The sequence below is a fragment of the Bos javanicus genome, chromosome 7 (assembly GCF_032452875.1).
Source record: "Bos javanicus breed banteng chromosome 7, ARS-OSU_banteng_1.0, whole genome shotgun sequence".
Lineage (NCBI taxonomy): Eukaryota > Metazoa > Chordata > Mammalia > Artiodactyla > Bovidae > Bos > Bos javanicus.
The window spans coordinates 13,137,442-13,158,343 of NC_083874.1; the positions used below are offsets into that span (position 1 = coordinate 13,137,442).

The 20,902-nt window shown below is 38.8% G+C and overlaps 2 protein-coding genes across 2 annotated transcripts; one reads left to right on the forward strand and one right to left on the reverse strand.

Annotated features, from left to right (window-relative positions):
• Window positions 1-3,833: 3,833 nt before the first annotated feature.
• LOC133251965 (olfactory receptor 7E24-like) lies at window positions 3,834-6,611 on the forward strand. Its single transcript, XM_061424734.1, has 2 exons — window positions 3,834-3,850; window positions 5,660-6,611. Exon 2 carries the CDS (start codon window positions 5,682-5,684, stop codon window positions 6,609-6,611), a length of 930 nt encoding a protein of 309 aa, XP_061280718.1. The 5' UTR covers window positions 3,834-3,850; window positions 5,660-5,681.
• Window positions 6,612-14,377: 7,766 nt separating this feature from the next.
• On the reverse strand, window positions 14,378-15,339 carry LOC133251966 (olfactory receptor 7G1-like). The gene has a single exon (XM_061424735.1). The coding sequence runs from the start codon at window positions 15,311-15,313 to the stop codon at window positions 14,378-14,380; it is 936 nt and encodes a 311-aa protein (XP_061280719.1). The 5' UTR covers window positions 15,314-15,339.
• Between the last annotated feature and the right edge of the window lie 5,563 nt (window positions 15,340-20,902).

Consider the following 20,902-nt stretch of genomic DNA (forward strand, 5'->3'; position numbering starts at 1 on the left):
GGATTTTTATCTTTTTCTTGAGTCACTTCTCTAATCTTATCGTAGTTAATATGAATGTGTAATAAGTAATAAAATACTTTTTCATATTTTTTTTTCTAGTAAACAGGTGATCATATGATGCAGGTACTGAATGTTGGCATCGCCTGTTTGATATGTCCACCGTGGCTCAGTTAGAGGGACTGTATCATTAACCACCGGATTAGTTTTATCTTGGTTATGGAGCTGATCAGCATGAGTCTGGGCTGTCTGTCATATCCGTTTCTTTTCATCAGGGGTTAAAGTGGCATTTAGGATGTAATAAAGATCATTTTAGGTTAAATGATATGTTTGTGCAAGGCAGAGGAATTTTTTCTGTATCTAGTAGGATTTTTTGAAAAGGATCCAAATTTTTCTTCAATTTGGCTCATATCAGAAATTGAGAAAGGCACATGAACCCATGTAGGGCCCTCCGGTCCCACTGCCTCTCTGAGAGGAAATGTGTTTGCTTCAGGTCCTGGCCGATGGAGGGGGCTGGAAATCTCTTTGGGGGTTCTGGAGTCAAAGCCTTCTGTTTTGGAGGAGGAAGGGCTAGAGGATGGGGTCTCATCTCCGGAAGCTTTTTCTCCAGGGCAGTAGGGAGGAGGCTCATCTGTCTGGTCAAAACTGGGGGCTGAGGGTTTAGGGGGCCTTTTAGGGGCTTTAGATTTGGATTCTTTTGTAATGGACGGGGAGAGAGAGCAGAGGAGGATTTGATAGGTAGAACAGTCTTTGCAGAGAGAAGGACGGCTTCTAAGGTCTCAGAAGGCTCGAATATAGGGGAGCTTCGACCATTTGCCATTCCTTTTGAGGAAGTTAGTGAGATCTGATAAAATACTGAAATCGAAAGTCCCGAACTCAGACCAAAGGTTTTGGTTGTCTAATTGGTATTGAGGCCAGATCTGTATACAGAGTTGTTTTAAGTGATTAGCTTTGAGTTCAGTGAGTGAGAGTGGTCTGAGATTTTTGAGAACATAGGCCAGAGGGGAATTTTTTGGGACAGATTGGCCAGACCCCATAATTGAAAGGCAAGAAGAGGCTCTTATTGGGAGCTCGAGTTGTCACCTGTAGTCACAATAGGAGTTGAGAAGAGAGCTCTATGTCGAGGTGGAGCATCCCCCACCATCACCTACAGAGTGGCCCTGGGCCAGGGGTCGCTGGGACCCTGAGAAGACTGAGTTCTAGGGCACCTCTAGAACACCGTCCGGATCTTACCTTAATCTAGGGGCCAGCTCGAGTGGAGTGTTGCATGTAGCGTGGTCGAGAATGGCAAAAGGCCTCTGTCCTGGAGTTGGTTGGTCTTGTGGAAAAGAAAGTGTAGAGAAAAGAGGAAAAGAGAGAAAGAGAGAGAGAGAGACCAATATTCCTCGGGTTATGTGGAAAACCAATAAAGCCCTTACACAGGACTGGTACCGCTCAAGAAGGCACAGGGCGTCCTTTTGAGGAGGTCTTGAAAGCCCGGGCAGGAAAGTGAGCTTGGCAGGCTTCCACGCTGCGAAGAGCTGGCTGTGAAGAACGAGAAGGAACTTCAAACTCCTGGGTTTCGGCACCAAAAATGTAGGGTAAGGGAGTTAGAGAAGGTGAGGTTCAGAAAAAGAACGAGACTGGCACGCTACAAGAACTGATCACCTTTAATGAGGCGAGAAGGGGCAGCAGTCAGACTAGTGAGCTGCGGCCCTTATCCAAGAAAAGAGTAAGTATATATAGGCACATATGTGGAAAGTTACTGTCTTAAGGGAGCCTGCTCTTCTCCAAGGTTTTTCGGAGTAGTTATCTCTTAAACGGCTGGGGCATGGAATTTTGGAGATCAGAGGCTGAACCAGCTGGGAGCTGGGTGTAATCAACCTTAATTAATGTCCATATTTTTCTTCAGATGAGCGAGTTCTTTGTTTTGCATAGAATGGTGGGGAGGACCTGTAGGGGAGTTTTAACTCCAGGCTATTTTGAGCCGTGTAACTTTCCTTCAATAGGCTTCTACCTCTCCTATATAAAATAGAATATAAGATCATTAAATTTTATTAGGATTGTGTTTCATCAATATCCAAGTACTCCAGTAATAATTCAACTTCTGATTCAAAACCTATGACAGAATATTTATTGTGCTGACCTCTTCAGATACCTCTACTGGGGATCAGGATGGGTTGCCATAAAGCATACTGCAATGATCTATTGATCAGTTTGAAATGAAGTTGCTTCTGAAGCAGCCAGTGCAAGAAGGAAATTCTGATCCTCCTCTGTCCCCCTGAGAAGGAGGAAAATCTCTCATATGAAAGGGGCACTCCCTGTATCTAGAGGGAGATGTGAGTTCAGTCGTGTCTGACTCTGTAACTCCACAGACTGTAGCCCATCAGAGATTTCCCAGGCAAGAATACTGGAGTGAGTTGCTGTTTCTTTCACCAGGGGGTCTTCCCGACTCAGGGATCAAACCCATGTCTCCTGCATCTTCTGCTTTGGCAGATGGATTCTTTACCACTGACCCACCTGGGAAGCTTTATCTAGGGGGAGAAGGACATCCTTATTTTCAGACATAGGGAATTTAGGGCCCAGAAATCTGTTTAAACAAAACTCATTATTTCTTCAATACACTACCTCAAGCTCAAACTGTTTAGATTCTTCACTAATGAAGCACTCAAAGCCTAAGTTTCTTTGTCCTGTCAATTTCTTACAAATGTTTTGTTTCTTTATCTAAAGAGGATAAAAGCTGCCTGCTTTGGCCACTTCTTAGGTTCTATTTTTATGTGACCTTCAAGTGCACAAATTAATATTTGATTCCTTTTTCTCCTGTTAACGTGCCCTGTGTTGATTTTATTATTAATCCAGCCACAAGAACTCCAGAAGGGTAGAAGGGGTAATTTCCCCTTCCCTGACACCCTACATGTCCTACAAATGGGTGTTATTGGCCTGACTTCAATGTGAGGAACACCTTCGCAGAGATGTAGGGAGATTTACACACACTCCATATTTAGTGTATGAAAGGTGTGGGCCTCAGACAAGGGCCTCCCAATTCCAGTCCTAGGACTCTGTCCCACCAGAGTGGATTGCTTGTTTTCTTCTGAAACCTGCTTTAGTCCCAGATGATCAAATGGAAGTAGAACTGTGGGTTTCTTCTGCTGGGGATTTGGTGAATTTATCTGTGTATTAACAAATAGACTAAGTGGTTTTCAGGGGCTTTTATTGTATGACTATTATGGATGATAGGGTTTTCTGTGAATAAGAATGCATTTTCCAGCCCATCTAAAACATTTGAGTTACAGAAATGTCATTCCCTATACAAGACGGGAATTTTCCTGTGATTTTATCATGAAAAGCCTATTGCCAGTGAGATTTCAGAGATCTTTCTAATTTTGTACCTTGACAATCAGAGCATGCACTTGCTTTTGTGTGATCTTTTTTATCACACAAGAAGATAGGAATAGGAAAATTGCACATGCTTCAATTTTTAAAACTCAAACAATAGTCTTAGATGCATATGTCTTTTGGGACTTTTATTTGTGTAATATAGATAGGGGCCCAAGAATTTTCTTAGCTGTGTCATAATAAAAAATTGAAAAGGAAAATAAAATTTATCCCTCAGGTAATATCATACATCATATTATGTGTTGAAATAGAAGTATTTCATAAAGTGGTAAATAGGGACTCATCTATGGTAGGTAGTATCTAGTAAAGTTTTCAAGAAAACTTCTTATGAATACATAAATCAATACAAATGTTATGGAAACACTGAAAGAAAACATGCTTACCCAACTCATGATGTGTTTAACATGGGGAAACACTGAAGTGCAAGGGAATAAGATCATGCAGGGAGAGCAAAATTCCCTCTAGTTTTCTTTTTTTTTTGACTTTTAATAGACAAATAGGGCACAGATTCCTTTTTGTGATAGCTACATCAACATTATAATGACTGTAAGTTCAATTAAATTAAGATACATACATAGTTTTTGGTTTTTCAATTTGTAAATTCAACTTATCTGGATATTAAAACAAGCCTTCGAAGTATAACTGACAGAAGTTGGGAAGTTAAAAGGGCATGTGAAAGCTAATTTTATATGTTAACTAGGCTAGACTATGGTGACCAGTTGCTTGTAAGTGTGAGTACTTTAATTGCTTATAGCAAACCTGTAAGTTCAGTTCAATTAATGTACCCATTTTACAGATGTACAAACTACCCAACTGTTTGTGATATTACTATTTTTTTTCCCGTTTTGATTTTTCCCAATTACATTCATATTTTGACTTGTCAGGAGAAATGAAGACTTGAGTTGCCTTCAGGGAGTTCAATGTTGATTGAAACTTGATTCCTCAATAAAAAAGAACTACCTGAACAGCTCTTAATCTGGCATAAGAAGACCAATTTAGGGTTTGAGACTGGGCTTTGTTCTTAAATTTTTCAACTATTCTTAAGAGGACTGGATTTGATGAGGAGTCAACACTTTACACCGAGAAGGCAATGGCACCCCACTCCAGTACTCTTGCCTGGAAAATTCCATGGATGGAGGAGCCTGGTGGGCTGCAGTCCATGGGTTCGCTAAGAGTTGGACCCAACTGAGTGACTTTACTTTCACTTTTCACTTTCATGAGTTGGAGAAGGAAATGGCAACCCACTCCAGTGTTCTTGCCTGGAGAATCCCAGGGACGGGGGTGCCTGGTGAGATGCCATCTATGGGGTCGCACAGAGTCGGACATGACTGAAGCGACTTAGCAGCAGCAGCAGCAACACTTTACAAACGTTTAGGAGTAAAGACACAATTAAGAAGTTTTCCTAGCCTTACAAACAAAAACAGTAAAATGCAAACTCAACCTCAAATCTTTCTCCAAGAGTATATAGCACTGAGAAAAACTCTACAAAAATGAAAAAAACTTCAAAGTATTAAAATTTAATTATTATTTAATAATTGCTGCATCATACATTAATGCTATCTTCAGGATCGTGGATGCCATATGATTTTACTCTTTTAACAAAAATATACTTATCAAAATGTGGAGTCCATCAAGGTCAAATATTTATATTTGAGTTATATTTAAAGAGACAGTGACCAGACAACCCACATATTTGAATAAGCAGTTACTTCCATGGAAGATGAATATCATAAAGATGAAATAAATAAACATAAATAAAGATGAAAAAACCCTTGAAATTACTTAACCTATACAAATGCTATCTGATTGTGAACATTTGATTTTAATTTAGAATCCAGAGACAGTGCTTTTTAGCTTTCTGGGACTACAGTGCAAATCAAGGGAATTTCTTGTACTGCATTTGAATAAGATATAGTACTTTTGACTGCTATTTCTTGTGCTTTAATTATAATAATCTTTTAAAAAAGAAGAATACTTTTTATTCTATATTTTTCTCTCAAAGGTAGGGGACAGATATATGACCATGTTCATGGATTGTGATCTCAAAATGTTCTTCTCTAATACTCTTTGGCCCCATGCCTCTAAAATAGATGTATGAAGGAAAAAATGAATGTCTTCAGCATTAGTAAAGATGTGTTCACACTGAAAAATACTGCTCAATGAATTGTGCTGTATGGTCCTCAAGCATGCATACTTTATTTCTGAATTTTGAATTGTTCAAATCCAAACTCTGGACACTTATGTCTGTGCCTCTATATTTGTATTGTTTATTCAACATCCTCTTCTCTTTAAAAAGGTGTCCCTTCTTCATGGAACCACACAATCGTACACGTGTCTCACAATTCTTCCTCCTGAGGCTCTCAGATGATCCAGACCTGCAGCCCCTCCTCTTTGGACTCTTCCTGTCCACGTACCTGGCCACTGTGCTTGGGAACCTGCTCCTCATCCTGGCTGTCAGCTCCGATTCTCACCTCCACACCCCCATGTACTTCTTCCTCTCCAATCTGTCCTTGGCTGACATTGGTATAAGCACCACCACTGTCCCCAACATGCTAGTGAACCTCCACACACAGAGCAAATCCATCCCTTATGCAGGATGCCTAGCTCAGGTGACTGTCTTTTCTCTTTTTGCATGCTTGGAGAGTCTCCTTCTGACGGTGATGGCTTATGATCGATTGGTGGCCATTTGTCACCCTCTGCATTACCTGGTCATCATGAATCCCCACCTCTGTGGCTTGTTGGTCCTGGTGTCATTTTCCATCAGCCTTTTGAACTCTCAACTTCACTACTTGATGATGTCACAGCTTACCTTCTGTGCAGATGTGGAAATTCCTCATTTCTTTTGTGAGCTTTCTCAACTTCTCAACCTCGCCTGTTCAGACATCTCCACCAGTAACATATTAATCTATTTCATTGGTACCATCTTGGCTGGAGTTCCACTCTCAGGGATCCTTTACTCTTATATTCGAATTATATCCTCCATTCTAAGAGTCTCATCTTCAGATGGGAAGTACAAAGCCTTCTCTACCTGTGGTTCTCATCTGTCAGTTGTTTGCTTATTTTATGGAGCAGCCCTTGGGGTGTATCTCAGCTCCACTGTCTCATCTTCCCACAGGAAGAGTGCAGTGGTCTCGGTGATGTACACTGTGGTCACCCCTATGCTGAACCCCTTCATCTACAGTCTAAGGAACAAGGACATCAAGAGTGCCCTGTGGGGGATTATCATCAGAATAGCCTAATTTTAATACCTGCGTCAACATTTTTTTTTTTCTTTTGGTTCATAATACTGGGAAAGGCAGTAAATTCAAATATGTGCAACAAGAAATTCTGAATCTGCAGTCCCATAGTGATTTGTACCTATTTGGCACTCTGCTTTCTGTTTACACAATTTTTCCTCCTGTTGTTGAAATTGTTGTTATTTAGTCGCTCAGTCATGTCTGACTCTTTGTGACCCCATGGACTGGAGCCTGCCAGGTTCCTCTGTCCATGGGATTTCCCAGGCAAGAATGCTGGAATGGGTTGCCATTTCCTACTCCAGGGTTTCTTCCTGACCCAGGGATCAAACTGGCATCTCCTGCATTGGTAGGTGGATTCTTTACCACTGAGCCACCAGGGAAGCCCCATTTTTCCTCTTAGAATAGCTTTAATGGAAATAATAAGTTATTTTGGACTCCCCACACAAGTCATAGCTCTCCTGGACTTTGTGAAGCACATCAGTATACCCTTCTCACTCTCTTTATACATTATCCAGGACCTCTGTTCACAGGGAGTCTTATTTCTAGCACTGTAAAATAATCATAGCTCTCACTTTCTTCTTATTTATTGTTTCTAAACTTCTCCTATGATTTTTTTGCCTACGCCTTGATTTGAGGATCTAGACTCTACCTTAAGGACCAAAATATTTAGTGCATTTTTGTTTCTTAATGGTCTTGGCCATATTTTTGAGCAAATAGGATGACTAATTTCCTGTTCAAACTAGGGTATTTTGAAATTGAAATGCGATATGATTAATACTGAGTTATCAACTGGAACTTTCCTAGGAAACCTCACATGTATGTTTCCCAAGGAGCAGATGAAAGAGTGTCTACCAAAGTCAATTACCAACTTTTCTGATAATTCTTCCAATTCCAACCACCATATCCAGATACAAAGAACAAAATTTTATGTATTATGTATCATATTATGTATCCAGATACAAAGAACAAAAATTGAAAGATTCCACTTATATAAGGTACCTAAAGTAGTCAGACACATGTAGACGGAGATTAGAACGTTGGTTACCAGAGGCTTTGGGAGGAGAAATGGGGAGTTAGTGTTTAGTGGGGACAGAGTTTCAGATGGGGAAGATGAAAAGTTCTGCAGATGGATGGTGGTGATGGTTGCAAAACCATGTGAAGTTTACTTGGAAATCATGAAGACAGTAAATTTTATATTATTTTATGTTATGTTATTTTACCACAATAAAAAAAAATATCTACTGTTGGAATGAGGGACATATTTCTCCAATGTTGGGTGTTACTCAGCTCTCTGCAATCAACTCCTAAAGCAATCTGCCTCAGCTACAGAGAGCCAGCAGGCAGCCCACAGCCAATGACTGTATGATTTTGTCCCAACTCCAGCCGACTCTAAGGGATCATTCTAGCCCCAGAGCTCTCTGGTAGTTTTCAGAGACCTTTGAGGGGCTTCAACTTGGCTTGATTTTTTTCACCCCCTGCCTTGCTGCAAAGAGTTTGCCAAGCCACAAAGCTTAAGGGAGCACTCCTCATGAGATTGCCTTCACTTCAGACACCAGCTAAAAGTTCAAGGATTTCCAGTACCACCCTTACTTATACAAATCAGGAACTTCCTCACATTCAATAATTCTCTAAGTCGCTTCAGTCATGTCCGACTCTGTGTGACCCCATAGATGGCAGCCCACTGGGGTTACCCCCGTCCCTGGGATTCTCCAGGCAAGAACACTAGAGTGGGTTGCCATTTCCTTCTCCAATGCATGGAAGTGAAAAGTGAAAGTGAAGTTGCTCAGTTGTGTCTGACTCTTAGTGACCCCATGAACTGCAGCCTACCAGGCTCCTCCGTCCATGGGATTTTCCAGGCAAGAGTACTGGAGTGGGTTGCCATTCATTGCCTTCTCCACAAAAAAAATGGGCAGAAGATCTAAATAGACATTTCTCCAAGGAAGACAAGCAAATGGCCAAAAAGCACATGAAAAGATGCTTAACAATACTAATTATTAAGGAAATGCAAATCAAAACCCCAATGAAATATCACCTCAATGGCCATCATCAAATAATCTACAAACAATAAATGCTGGATAGGGTGTGGATAAAAGGAAACCTACATGCACTGTGGTGGGAATGTAAATTATATACAGCCACTATGAAGTTCAGTATGGAAGTTCCTTAAAAAACTAAAAATAGAACTACCATAAGACCCTGAAATCCTACTACTGGGCTTATACCCAGTGAAAACTGTTTGACAGAAAACAACAAAATTCTGTAAAGCAATTATCCTTCAATTAAAAATATAAATAAAATTTAAAAAATATTTTAAAAAGACATGTGCATCCCAATGTTCATTGCAGCACTATTTACAATAGCCAGAACATGGAAGCCATCTAAGTGTCCATTGACAGATGAGTGACTAGAGAACATGTGGTACATGGATACACTGGAATATTACTCAACCATAAAAAGAAATGAAATTGAGTCATTTGTAGAGATATGGATGCACCTACAGACTATCATACAGAGTGAAGTAAGTCAGAAAGAAAAAAAATATTGTATATTAATGTGTATGTGCGGAATCTAGAAAAATGATATAGATGATCTTATTTGCAAGACAGAAATAAGACACAGACATAGAGAACAAACATATGGACACAGTGGGGTGGGAAAGGGGAAGGGATTGACATATATCCACTATTGACAATATGTATAGAATAGGTACCTAATGAGAACCTACTGTATAGCTCAGGGAACTCTATTCATGCTCTGTGATGACCTAAATGGAAAGGAAATCCAAAAAAGAAGGGATATATGTATATGTATAGCTGATTCATTTGATGTACAGTAGAAACTAACACAACATTGTAAAGCAACTGTACTCCAATAAAAATTAAATTAAAAAAATTTTTTTAAGCTATTAGCCAAAAAAAAAATGGTCATCATTATCAAAAAAAAATCTACAAGCAATAGCTGCTGGATAGGGTATGGAGAAAAGAGAACCCTCTTACACTGTTGGTAGGAATGCCTATGGGTACAAACACTGTATATAGAGGTTCCTTAAAAAACCAAAAATAGAACTATTGTATGATTCAGCAATCCCACTCCTGGGCGTATATCTGGAGGCAACTGTAATCTGGGAAGATACATGCACCACAGTGCTCACTGCAGCACTGTTTCTAATAGCCAGGACATGGAAGCAACCGAAATGTCCGTTGACTGAGGAGTGGATGAAGATGTGGTTCATAGATAACTAACAAGAGCCTACTTTATAACCCAAGGAACTCTACTCAATACTCTGTAACAGTCTATATGGGAAAAAAATCATTAAAAAAGGATGAACATATGTATATGTATAATTGATACACTTTTCTGTATACCTGAAACCAATGCAACATTAAAAATCAACTATACTCCAAAAATTTGTTTTTAAAAAGAAGACTTGGTACATATATACAAAGGACTATTAGTCAGTCATAAAAAAGAATAAAATAATGCAATTTGTAGCAACCTGGATGGATCTAGAGATTATCACACTAAGTGAAGTAAGTCAAAGACAAATATCATGATATCACTCATATATGGAATATAATTCTTTAAAAGATACAAAATAACTTATTTGCAAAACAGAAACAGACTTAACAATAGTTTTACAAACAGACTTTCAATATTGAAAACAAATTTATGGTTACCAAAGGGAAAACACGGGGGTGAAGGACAAATCAGGAGATAGGGATGTACACACACTACTGCTATATATCAGATAGACAACCAACAATGACCTACTGTATAGCACAGGCATGTCGACTCAAATCTCTGTGGCAACCTGTATGAGAAAAAAATCTAATCATGAATACATGTATATGTATAACTTGAATTATTCTGCTATACACCTGAGACTAACACAATATTGTAAATCAACTATATTACAATAAGATATATAAACAACAAAAAACAAATAAGATATAAAGCAAAAAACAAAACAAATGAAAAATGAACATGGTACTAATCTATTCAAACAATTTTCTTTTTTATCAGATTAGTAATCTATATCGCTTGAGGTCTAATTAAGATGTTCATAGAAATGTGAGTTTCATAAATGAAGAGAATAGAGAAGATTTGAAATTGAAATATCATAATAGGGAGGTAACAGTTGGAAATAAACGAACTATTACATATTTACATTTAAAATACATAAATGCAAGACCTATGGATTTCATAAACAAGACGTATTGGGTACAGGCCATTATGGAAAGTATTGACAAATTACAACTACATAATTAAAATGAAGTACTTGTATTCATCTGAAGCAAAACTGAGAGGATATCCAAATAGAAGTGATATACTTGAAGAAATCTGCAATGTGTATGACTAGCACTAATGTTTTGATTATGTAAATAACTCATATGAATGAGTGAGAAAAGGATAAACAACTCAGTAGATACATCACAATTAGATATTTAACAGAAAGGAAGATCAAAAGACTCTGAACCATATATTAATATGAGGTATGCCACTTGATGAAATAATTTTTACACTCAGTAAGTTGTTACTATAAATGAAAAGTGTTGATGATGATATGGATCTCCTCTCTCACTCTACCAAGAAATATTAAAAAAAAAACCTTCAGATTTACTCATAATGGCAGAAACTTAGCTACAAAAACTAATAGTTATTTATTTTATTATGTTATTCAGATCAGAAGAAAAAGGCTGATAAATATAACAAGAAAAGCAAACAAAATTTCCATCAGTTTCTTAAAGGATATCTATTTTGTAGTCATCAAACATAATGTAGATATACAGAATATTGGAAATTAATCAGTTACTGTCATACCCCAAAGCACAATGAAATCTCCAAAGTGCAATATGAGAAAAACTATTTATTTAAATTTCAGGTCAGTTACATGCATTTTATTATGTTACTACTTTTGCAGACCAGCACATGCCCCCCTGGGGTTTTCCTGGTGGCTGGTAAAGAGTCTGCTTGCAATGCAGAAGACACAGGAGATGCGGGTTCAATCCCTGGGTGGGGAAGATACCCTGGAGAAGGGAATGGCAACCCACTCCAATATTCTTGCCTGGAGAATCATATGGATAGGATTTGTCCAACAAAGAGTTGGACACGACTGAAGCAATTTAGCAGGCATGCACATACCCCCCACCTCTGAAGTTCAAAATCAGTGGTTCTTGTTGGAGGTCAGGGATACCTCAGTATGAACAAAGGTCTCAGGTAATTAATCTCTGCAGCTGTTCTAATGACAACAATGGAGGAACCTCTGCACTAGAGTGAACAGGAGTGCCAGCCAGGGAGCTGTTCCCTAGATTTGGTGCTTAAAATAAAACCACCTCTCACTTCTCAGTGAATAGAAGGTTCTTCATCCACACTCTTGATTCTCCCTTGACAGCTCCACTGTTTTCACCAATTCACCACAGAGGTGATTCTGACTGATGACCATACATTTTTGTGCTTCTGGGGAAACGGATCCACCTAATCTTGTCCACTTCCCTTTTTCCTTGTCTTACTCTCAGCACTTCTCTGTCAAATGAAAGTAGTTCTCCATAGAACAGCTTTCTTCACAAAGACACATTAAAAAGTTTTTCATGAGGGACTTCCCTGGTAGTCCAATGGTTAAGAATCTACCTCCCAATTCAGGGAACTCAGGTTCAATCCCTAGTTGGGAAAATAGATTCCACATGTCTTGGGCAACTAAACCTCCCCACTGCAACTAGAGAAGCCCCCATGCACCACAACTAGAGAAAAGCCCATACACGGCAATGAACAGCCTGCACCCCTCAACAAAGACCCAGCACAGCCAAAAAAAAAAAAAAATTAAAGTTTTCCACTACAGGCCTAAGATTACACCCAATTGCTAAGATGTTCATGATACAATTGATTTTATTTCACAGTGTTTCTGTGTGGACTTCACCAGAAATGTGTAAGAAATACAATGATATAAGATGACTAAGAAAAGAAGTGAAAATTCAGGTACATTCTTGTAAATAAGTCAATGAGAAAGAAAGTTTCAAAGCAAATAAGATGCCAGAGGAAAATTACCAACATTTGCCTTGCCTGACTAATAATTATTTATTTTTATTATGTATTTTATTATATTACTCAGACTAGAAGGAAAAGGCTGATAAATATAACAATAAAAGAAAACAAATCAAATTGTTAAAGCAAGTAGAGAAATATATGGGATCAATAACATTATAAGACTCAAGGTTAGAGGAAATTTGTGGAACATGATAATACTATTAAATTTTACTAGGGCATTGGTCTAAGTATTTATCGCCTATATGGAGATTAACTTTGCAGCAATAATTGCACTCAGGTGGCTCAGTAGTAAAGAATCCACCTGCCAATGCAGGAGACACAGGAGACTCAAGGTTAGATCCCTGGGTTGGGAAGATCGCCTGGAGTAAGAGATAACAACTGGCACCAGTTTTCTTGCCTGGAAAATTCCATGGACAGAGGAGTCTGGCAGGTTATAGAGTTGGACACCACTGAGTGACTGAGCCCACACACATGATAAGTATAAGGCTTTCACAGTAATCATTTGTTCTTTATCCGGAACTGGATTAAGTCAGTGGCATATGATCCTATTCTCAGTGATAGAATTGCAGGTAATATCTTATGGATGATGCAATGGAAACATCTATTGTCAATAGACCCTCAATTAACAACAGACCCAGAGAAGGACAGTCGATTGTACTGGCCTCTGGGATTCATGTCTAGATATGATGCCTGCATCTGATTCAGCCATCTGAGTCCATGAGGGGAGTCAGTCCTGGGTTGAAGCTACTTCACAGAGGAATGAATGAATCTCTGCTCTCCCACTCCCGTGCATTTTGTACCTCTGAAATCCTTGTAATGAGGATAACTATCTTTATTGTTTGAGCATATTAGAGGAAGGATATCTTTATCTTATTAGAAAGGATTCCTCATTAACCAATTTCAAATATCATGCAATCATTTCAAACCACGGTGATAATCTAATCACAATTTTTTATAGATGATGAAGCTGAGTGTTGTGAATGTCAATGTTGCCCCACATATGTCTGATTTACCAGTGAGTGACCAGTCTTAAGAATTCCTGAACTGTGGTAAGAAAGATCGGCTGCCATGTCTCATAGCAGGCTTAACTCTGGGGTGCAGTTCACATGGTGCAATCCACATTTCTACCTCTGTATGACCACAGACTTCTTTAAACCTTGACCTATCCAACTTTTCCCACTTCTCTTGTGCTGAGAACATTCCACCCAAAATTATCATACCAAGAAGATCTGCCTCAGATTCAGCTTCTGTTTGCTGTAACAAAAAACCTTAGAGAAAGGTAATTTGTGGTAAACATCACAGATCTAGAGACTTCCCTGGTGGTCCAGTGGTTACTCCATGCTCCCAAGGCAAGGGACCCAAGTTTGATCCCTGGTCAGGGAACTGGATCCCACATTCTACAACTAAGAGTTCACATGTTGCAGCTAAAGACCTTGCATGCCACAACTAAGACGTTGACCAGCCAAATAATTAAATTGAAAAAAAAAATAATAAAGAAACCACAGAGCTAGAAAAACAAGTTGGTTTTCAATGCTAAGTTGAAATGCAGTTGGCCATCATGTTATCTATTCACTTAAGAACTTGGTAACACAACATTGCAAATCAACTATACTTCAATAAAATAAAAAAAAATAACTTGGTGATGAAAGTGTCAGGCAGAGTAGTTCATTCATATTATTTTAATTTTGATTCATTCTAGAGTACCCAGCCAAAATCAGGTGACACAATCACAGCAAAGATATTCTTCCAAAGAGCTTCCTCAAAGCTCCCTTCATGTCCTTGTTCCTCAGGCTGTAGATGAAGGGGTTCATCACGGGAGTGACCACGGTGTACATCATGGAAGCCACTGCAGTCTTCCTAGAAGATTCAGTAACTGCAGAACTAATATACACCCCAAAAGCTGTCCCATAGAACAAGGACACGACTGAGAGGTGAGACCCACAAGTGGAAAAAGCTTTATACTTTCTGCTTGATGATGGCATTCTCAGAATGGAAGAAACAATTTGAATATAAGAGAAAATGATTCCCAAAAGAGGAATGCCACCAAATACACCAGCTGCTAAATATATCAGGATGTTATTGATGAGGGTGTCAGAACATGCGAGTTTGATGACCTGAACAACTTCACAGAAGAAGAGGGGGATTTCCAGGTCTGTGCAAAAGGACAGTCGTAACACCATCAGACCATGGAGCAGGGCGTCTGCAGTGCTGGTGAACAAAGAGAGTAGAATCAGCTGAACACAGAGGCGAGGGTTCATGATGACTGTGTACCTCAGTGGGTGACAAATAGCCACATAGCGGTCATAGGCCATTACTAAAAGGAGAAAATTTTCCCACAAAACAAAAGTCAGGGCAAAGCAGATCTGGGTGATGCAGCCTGTGTAAGTGATGCTCTGACTCTGTGCTTGGATGTTCACTAGGATCTTTGGGATCATGGTTGTGCTTAAACAGATGTCTGTAAAGGACAGATGGGAGAGGAAGTAGTACATGGGGGTGTGGAGGTGGGAGTCAGAGATGACAGCCAGGATGATGAGCAGATTTCCCAGGACAGTGACCAGGTACATGGACAGGAACAGGTTGAAGAAGATGGTCTTCAATTCTGGGTCCTCTGACAGTCTCATAAGATGGAATTCTGAAACATCTGTGTGGTTTCTGGGTTCCATGCTGTTGATGAGTCTGATTAAAAAGATGTGATAACCAGGAAACTTCCCTGGTGATCCAATGGCTAAAATCCCCCACACTCCCAATGCAAGGGGCTTGGGTTCAATCCTTGTCAGGGAACTAGATCCCACAACTAAAAGATTCTGAGTGCCACAGCTAAGGCCCAGTGCAGCCAAATAAATATTCTTTTAAAAAGATGTGGTAAGGATACAGTGAAATATGTAGTCCTTGAAGAAGAAGCAGGGGTATCGAAAGAGGTAAATGCCACTTGGGGAATGGAAGGAGACAAACTGAGGGAACAAAAAAGGAATGCCTTCTTTATGCATTTTTATTCCTGGGTTCCTTTAAAAAAAATGATGTGGATATTTCAGAGTACAAACAATTCTAGAAAGTTTTAAGACTTGGTTGTATTTTTAAGTTATACTATCTGTGTTCTTCTGATTATTAAAAACATTTGGTGACTTTGTAAAGAGAAACAGTGGGCTAGGGAGGCAGTGAAGATTCTATGTAACCAGCAGCTTCAGTACCATGCATCAGAAATAATATAAAGATATATCAAGAAACAGGAAAGATAAGGTGAACTTACCAACCTTTCTGCCCATCCATACCATCACAGGAACACAGAGAAACGTCAGAAAAAAAAAAAAAGTCACCTTATTTGATATAGGGAATAAATCTATGGACACCAAGGGGGAAAAGGGAATGGGATTAATTTGGAGATAAGGATTGACATATATACACCACTATGTATAAGATAGATAACTAATAAGAACCTACTATATAGCACAAAGAACTCTACCTAATGCTCTGTGGTGACCTAAATGGAAAGAAAATCTAAAAAAGAGGGGGTCACTTTTTCATGGGTATATCTATAACTGATTTGCTTTGCCGAATGGCAGAAACTGACACAACATGGTAAAACAACTATACTTCAATAAAAATTAATAAAAAAATAAAATTGCACTTCAGCTTAAAAAAATCTAAAAAAAGTCACCCTGTTGTAGAACAAGCAGATTTCTACTCAGGAAGAAAAGCTCAAGGTCACAGCAAAGAATATGGTATTAGTAAAACAGATGTTTACAAGTATTGGTACAAAATGCAAAAAAAGAAAAAAAAAAGTGTGAAGATGACATAATGACATAAGTTAGGCAGAGACTGGGTTCTATCTGATGTAGGTACTGTCTTCACAGCCTTTCCTGGATAAACCTGTACCAAAATATTTGCCCACATTTCCAAACATTCGCAAAGGGATATCACCTGTGATACCTAGCTGGGATCACAATAGGAAGAGGCTTGACACCTCTGAGGTACCATAGAGAAAAGCTGTTCTTAGGAAGAACAAAAGATCTGAATGAGTCACCATATCCTGGGCAGGAGGAATCCTTTACGAGAGGAGTCTCAGTTGCACTTCTTCCTTCCTGAGAGAGACTGCTGACTGAGGTGGTCACAAGCATATTACTGTCTTGAACCCTGGAGATTCAATTTCCAAAGTTCCTCATTAATCAGCCAATTCATTGTCACTGTGATCCCAGGACAGTGCAAAATCTTAAGGTGAAGACTACATGAGAGAAATTCAAGATGGCCGATTTTCTGACTCTATGAGGCCAAGTGGATACCATTCACTTTTCTGTGTCTGTGCAGGCTCACGCCCATCTCTTAATTTTTTCATGGAATTGTAAGAGGTTCCAATGTCACGGCAAAATGCTAGTGTGCAGATTTAATCTCAGTATATTTATTTAGATTGTACCCAATAATTGGAGACGGTATTCCACATTAATATTAATTGAAATATTTTTCATCTTTACAGAGATCAATGTTTTCATGTGCCTATCCATTTCTTCCCTCTATTTTTCACTGCTACTGTATGAATTTTGTTAACCTACAACTGTCATGATATAGTAAAACCAACAGGAGACAAGACGGCATTGTAAAGTCACTCCTTACCATCTTAGCATCTTTTGCTTCAAACACATAAAATAATAGAAAAGTATAAAAGACATAGAGGTATAAAAAGTTAAAAGCCAAGGGCTCAGTGGAGGTTTGTTATTGAGAAATTAGAGTGAACATGAAGTCTTGGACACTGCCTGGGACCTTAACTCTAGACTTAAAACAGTAGAAAATTTCAAAAGAAGCCTCAAAGGCAAAACCAAATCGAACTACCTGATGGTCTGGTGGCTGGATTTTTTATACTCTCAAAATCAGTGGGCAGCAGAAATTAGTTATTAGAGTGAATTCAAGGCTAGTTTTTGGTAAGGGCAGCTGTGAAGCTATTGCATGATAAAACATGAGAAACGGAGGAAGGGAAAAAACATAGCAATTAAAATAAATCCACATGGGTGACCCAGAGGGATGGTATGGGGAGGGAGGAGGGAGGAGGGTTCAGGATAGGGAACACATGTATGCCTGTGGCCGATTCATTTTGATATATGGCAGAACCAATACAATATTGTAAAGCTTAAAAATAAAATAAAATTAAAAAAAAAATGAATCCACAGTTCAAACTTCAAAATAGCCTGGAATAACTTGATGCCAAAAAGATCAACCTATCAAACCAAGAATCAGATCATCAATCCACTCTAGGGTGAGATTTTAAATTTATTATTTTTTAATTGGTGAAAAATTGCTTTACAGTTTTGTGTTGCTTTCTGCCATACAACAATGCGAATCAGTCATAATTATATATATCCCTTCCCTCGGACCCTCCCTCCCCTCCCCTCATCCCACCCTTCTAGGTCATCACAGAGCACCAGGCTGGGCTCCCTGTGTTGTTTAGCAGCTTCCTCCTAACTATTTTGCACACGATAGTGTATATATGTCAGTGCTACTTTCTAAATTCATCCCGCCCTCACCTTCCCCCGCTGTGTCTACAAGCTCGTTCTCTACTAGGTTCATCAGTACCATTTTTCTAGATTCCATATATATGTGTTCATATACAGTATTTGTGTTTCTTTATCTGACTTACTTCACTCTATTTGACAGGTTCTAGGTTCATCCACCGGAGAAGGCAATGGCACCCCACTCCAGTACTCTTGCCTGGAAAATCCCATGGACGGTGGAGCCTGGTGGGCTGCAGTCCATAGGGTCGCTAAGAGTTGGACACGACTGAACAACTTCACTTTCACTTTTCACTTTGATGCATAGGAGAAGGAAATGGCAACCCACTCCAGTGTTCTTGCCTGGAGAATCCCAGGGACAGGGGAGCCTGGTGGGCTGACGTCTATGGGGTCGCACAGAGTCGGACACAACTGAAGCGACTTAGCAGCAGCAGGTTCATCCACTTTTCTACAGCTGACTCAAATTCATTCTGCTTTATGGCTGAGTACTATTCCACTATGTAAATATACCACAACTTCTTTATACATTCATCAGTTGATGGACATCTAGGTTGGTTCCATGTCCTGGCCATTGTAAATATTGCTACAATGAGCATTGGGGTACATGTACCTTTTAGAATTGTGGTTTTCTCAGGGTATATGCCCAGTTGTGGGATTGCTGAGTCATATGGTCGATTCACTCCTAGTTTTTAAAGGAATCTCCATACTGTTTTCCATAAGGGCCGTACAGGATAAGAATTTTTAAATAAATGTTTGCTTTTTACAGGGGACTTCTTTCACTCAGCATACCTTTGAGAATTATACAAGTTATTGAGAGTATCAATACCTAACTCCTTTTTATTGCTGCTATTATAATACAGCACATTATTTATGCATTGTCCGGAGAAGTCCACGTGGATATTTTTGTTTAGGCCAGTTATGAAAAGAGCCATTGTATTTATGAACAGTGTGGTGATTTCATTTATGTGGTATTATGAGAAACACAAAGCTGTAAGGATGCAGAACAGATCAGTTCTGTTCTGTGGCTATCAGTGGCTCATAGTGATTCACAAAGACGAAGGAATGTGTGATTACAGTGCAACACAAGGCAGTTATCCATGAATGATGTAACTGCCTTGTATCCTGAGTGCAGTGGTGGTTCTAAGAATTGATACATGAGTTGAAATATAAAGAGCAGTACAGGGACTTCCCTGGTGGTCCGGTAGCTAAGACTCCATACTCCCAATGCAGGGGGCCCAGGTTCGATCCCTGGTCAGGGAACTAGATCCCACATGCCCCAACTAAGACCTGGTCCAGCCAAATAAATGGATAATTTTTTAAAATAAAAATTAAAAATAGGCATTTCCCTTGTGGTCCAGTGGTTAGGTAGTGACCAATCTACCTTGTAATGCAGGGGACAAAGCCTTGATCCCTGGTTGGGAAACTATGATTCCAGATGCCTCAGAGCTCATAAGTCCATGTACCACAACTGGAAAGTCTGTGTGCCACAACAAAAGATTCCACATGATGCAACTAACATCCGATACAGCCAAGTAAATAAATAAATATTTTTTAAAGATCTCTTCAACTAACAGTGAAAAGCTTTCCACAAAGAAAAATTTCTAAATAAAAAATTAAGTTATTAATTAAAAAAACAAAGAACAGTACACAAAAATGCATTAAATTGTATGATATTTTAAAAATAAATTTTGGAAAGACTAAAACATAAGTATAGATAGTGGAGCAGTGGTAAAGTTTAAGTAGATAGTGGAGCAGTGGTAAAGAATGCAGGAGATGCAAGAGACACAGGTTTGATCCTTGGGTCAGGAAGATCCTCTGGAGTAGGAAACTCTGAAACTCTGTATTCAGTCGGGTATAAGCAACTGAATATATATACCCACTCCAGCCTTCCTGCCTGGAAAATCCCATGGGTAGAGGAGCCTGGCAGTTTACAGTCCTTGAGGTCACAAAGAGTCAGACATGACTGAGCACACACACACGCATGCATGCGTGTGCACACACACACACACAAACATACACACACACACAGATAGTACTCTTAAAGACAGAAAGGAACCTGTGCATTAGAAATTAAAATGAAATATATATATATATATATATATACATCTTTATTCATAAGAGAACTATATATATTAGCCAAGAGGTGGGAGCTTCCCAAGTGTCCACCAGAGGATGAATTGATAAACAAAATGTGTTATATACATATGATGGAATATTATTCATCCTTAGCAAGGGAGGAAAGCCTGCCACATGCTACAACATGCATGGAGCTTGAGAACATTATACTAAGTGAAACAAGCCAGTCAGAAAAAGACAAATTTCACTTATAAGAAGTATCTGAAATACTGAAATTCATAGAAAACAAAAGTAAAATGGTTACAGGGGCTAGGAAGATGAGGTAAAGGAGAGTTACTGCTTAAAGGAAACTGAATTTCAGATTTATAAGATGAAAAATTTCCTATACTGAACACTTTTAATTGTGAACTTAAAAATAATTAGGATGGTATAATTTTATACAATGTGTATTTTAACACTACAAGAAAGAAGAAAATTAGTATATGTAGACTGATAAAACAAATATTGTGAAATAGTAACTGTTGAATATAAGCAGTCCATAAATGGTTTTTAATTGTATCATTCTTTCAATTTTTGCTGTATTTTTAGTTTTTCACAATCAAAACTTGAAAAAGAAAAAAGGACATGTATTGTATGAATTGTATGACATATATTATAAGAATTTTCAAATTAGAAACATTT

Coding starts and splice junctions, on each gene's coding strand:
- LOC133251965 (XM_061424734.1), top strand. CDS start 5,682: ATGGAACCACACAATCGTACACGTGTCTCACAATTCTTCCTCCTGAGG.
- LOC133251966 (XM_061424735.1), bottom strand. CDS start 15,313: ATGGAACCCAGAAACCACACAGATGTTTCAGAATTCCATCTTATGAGA.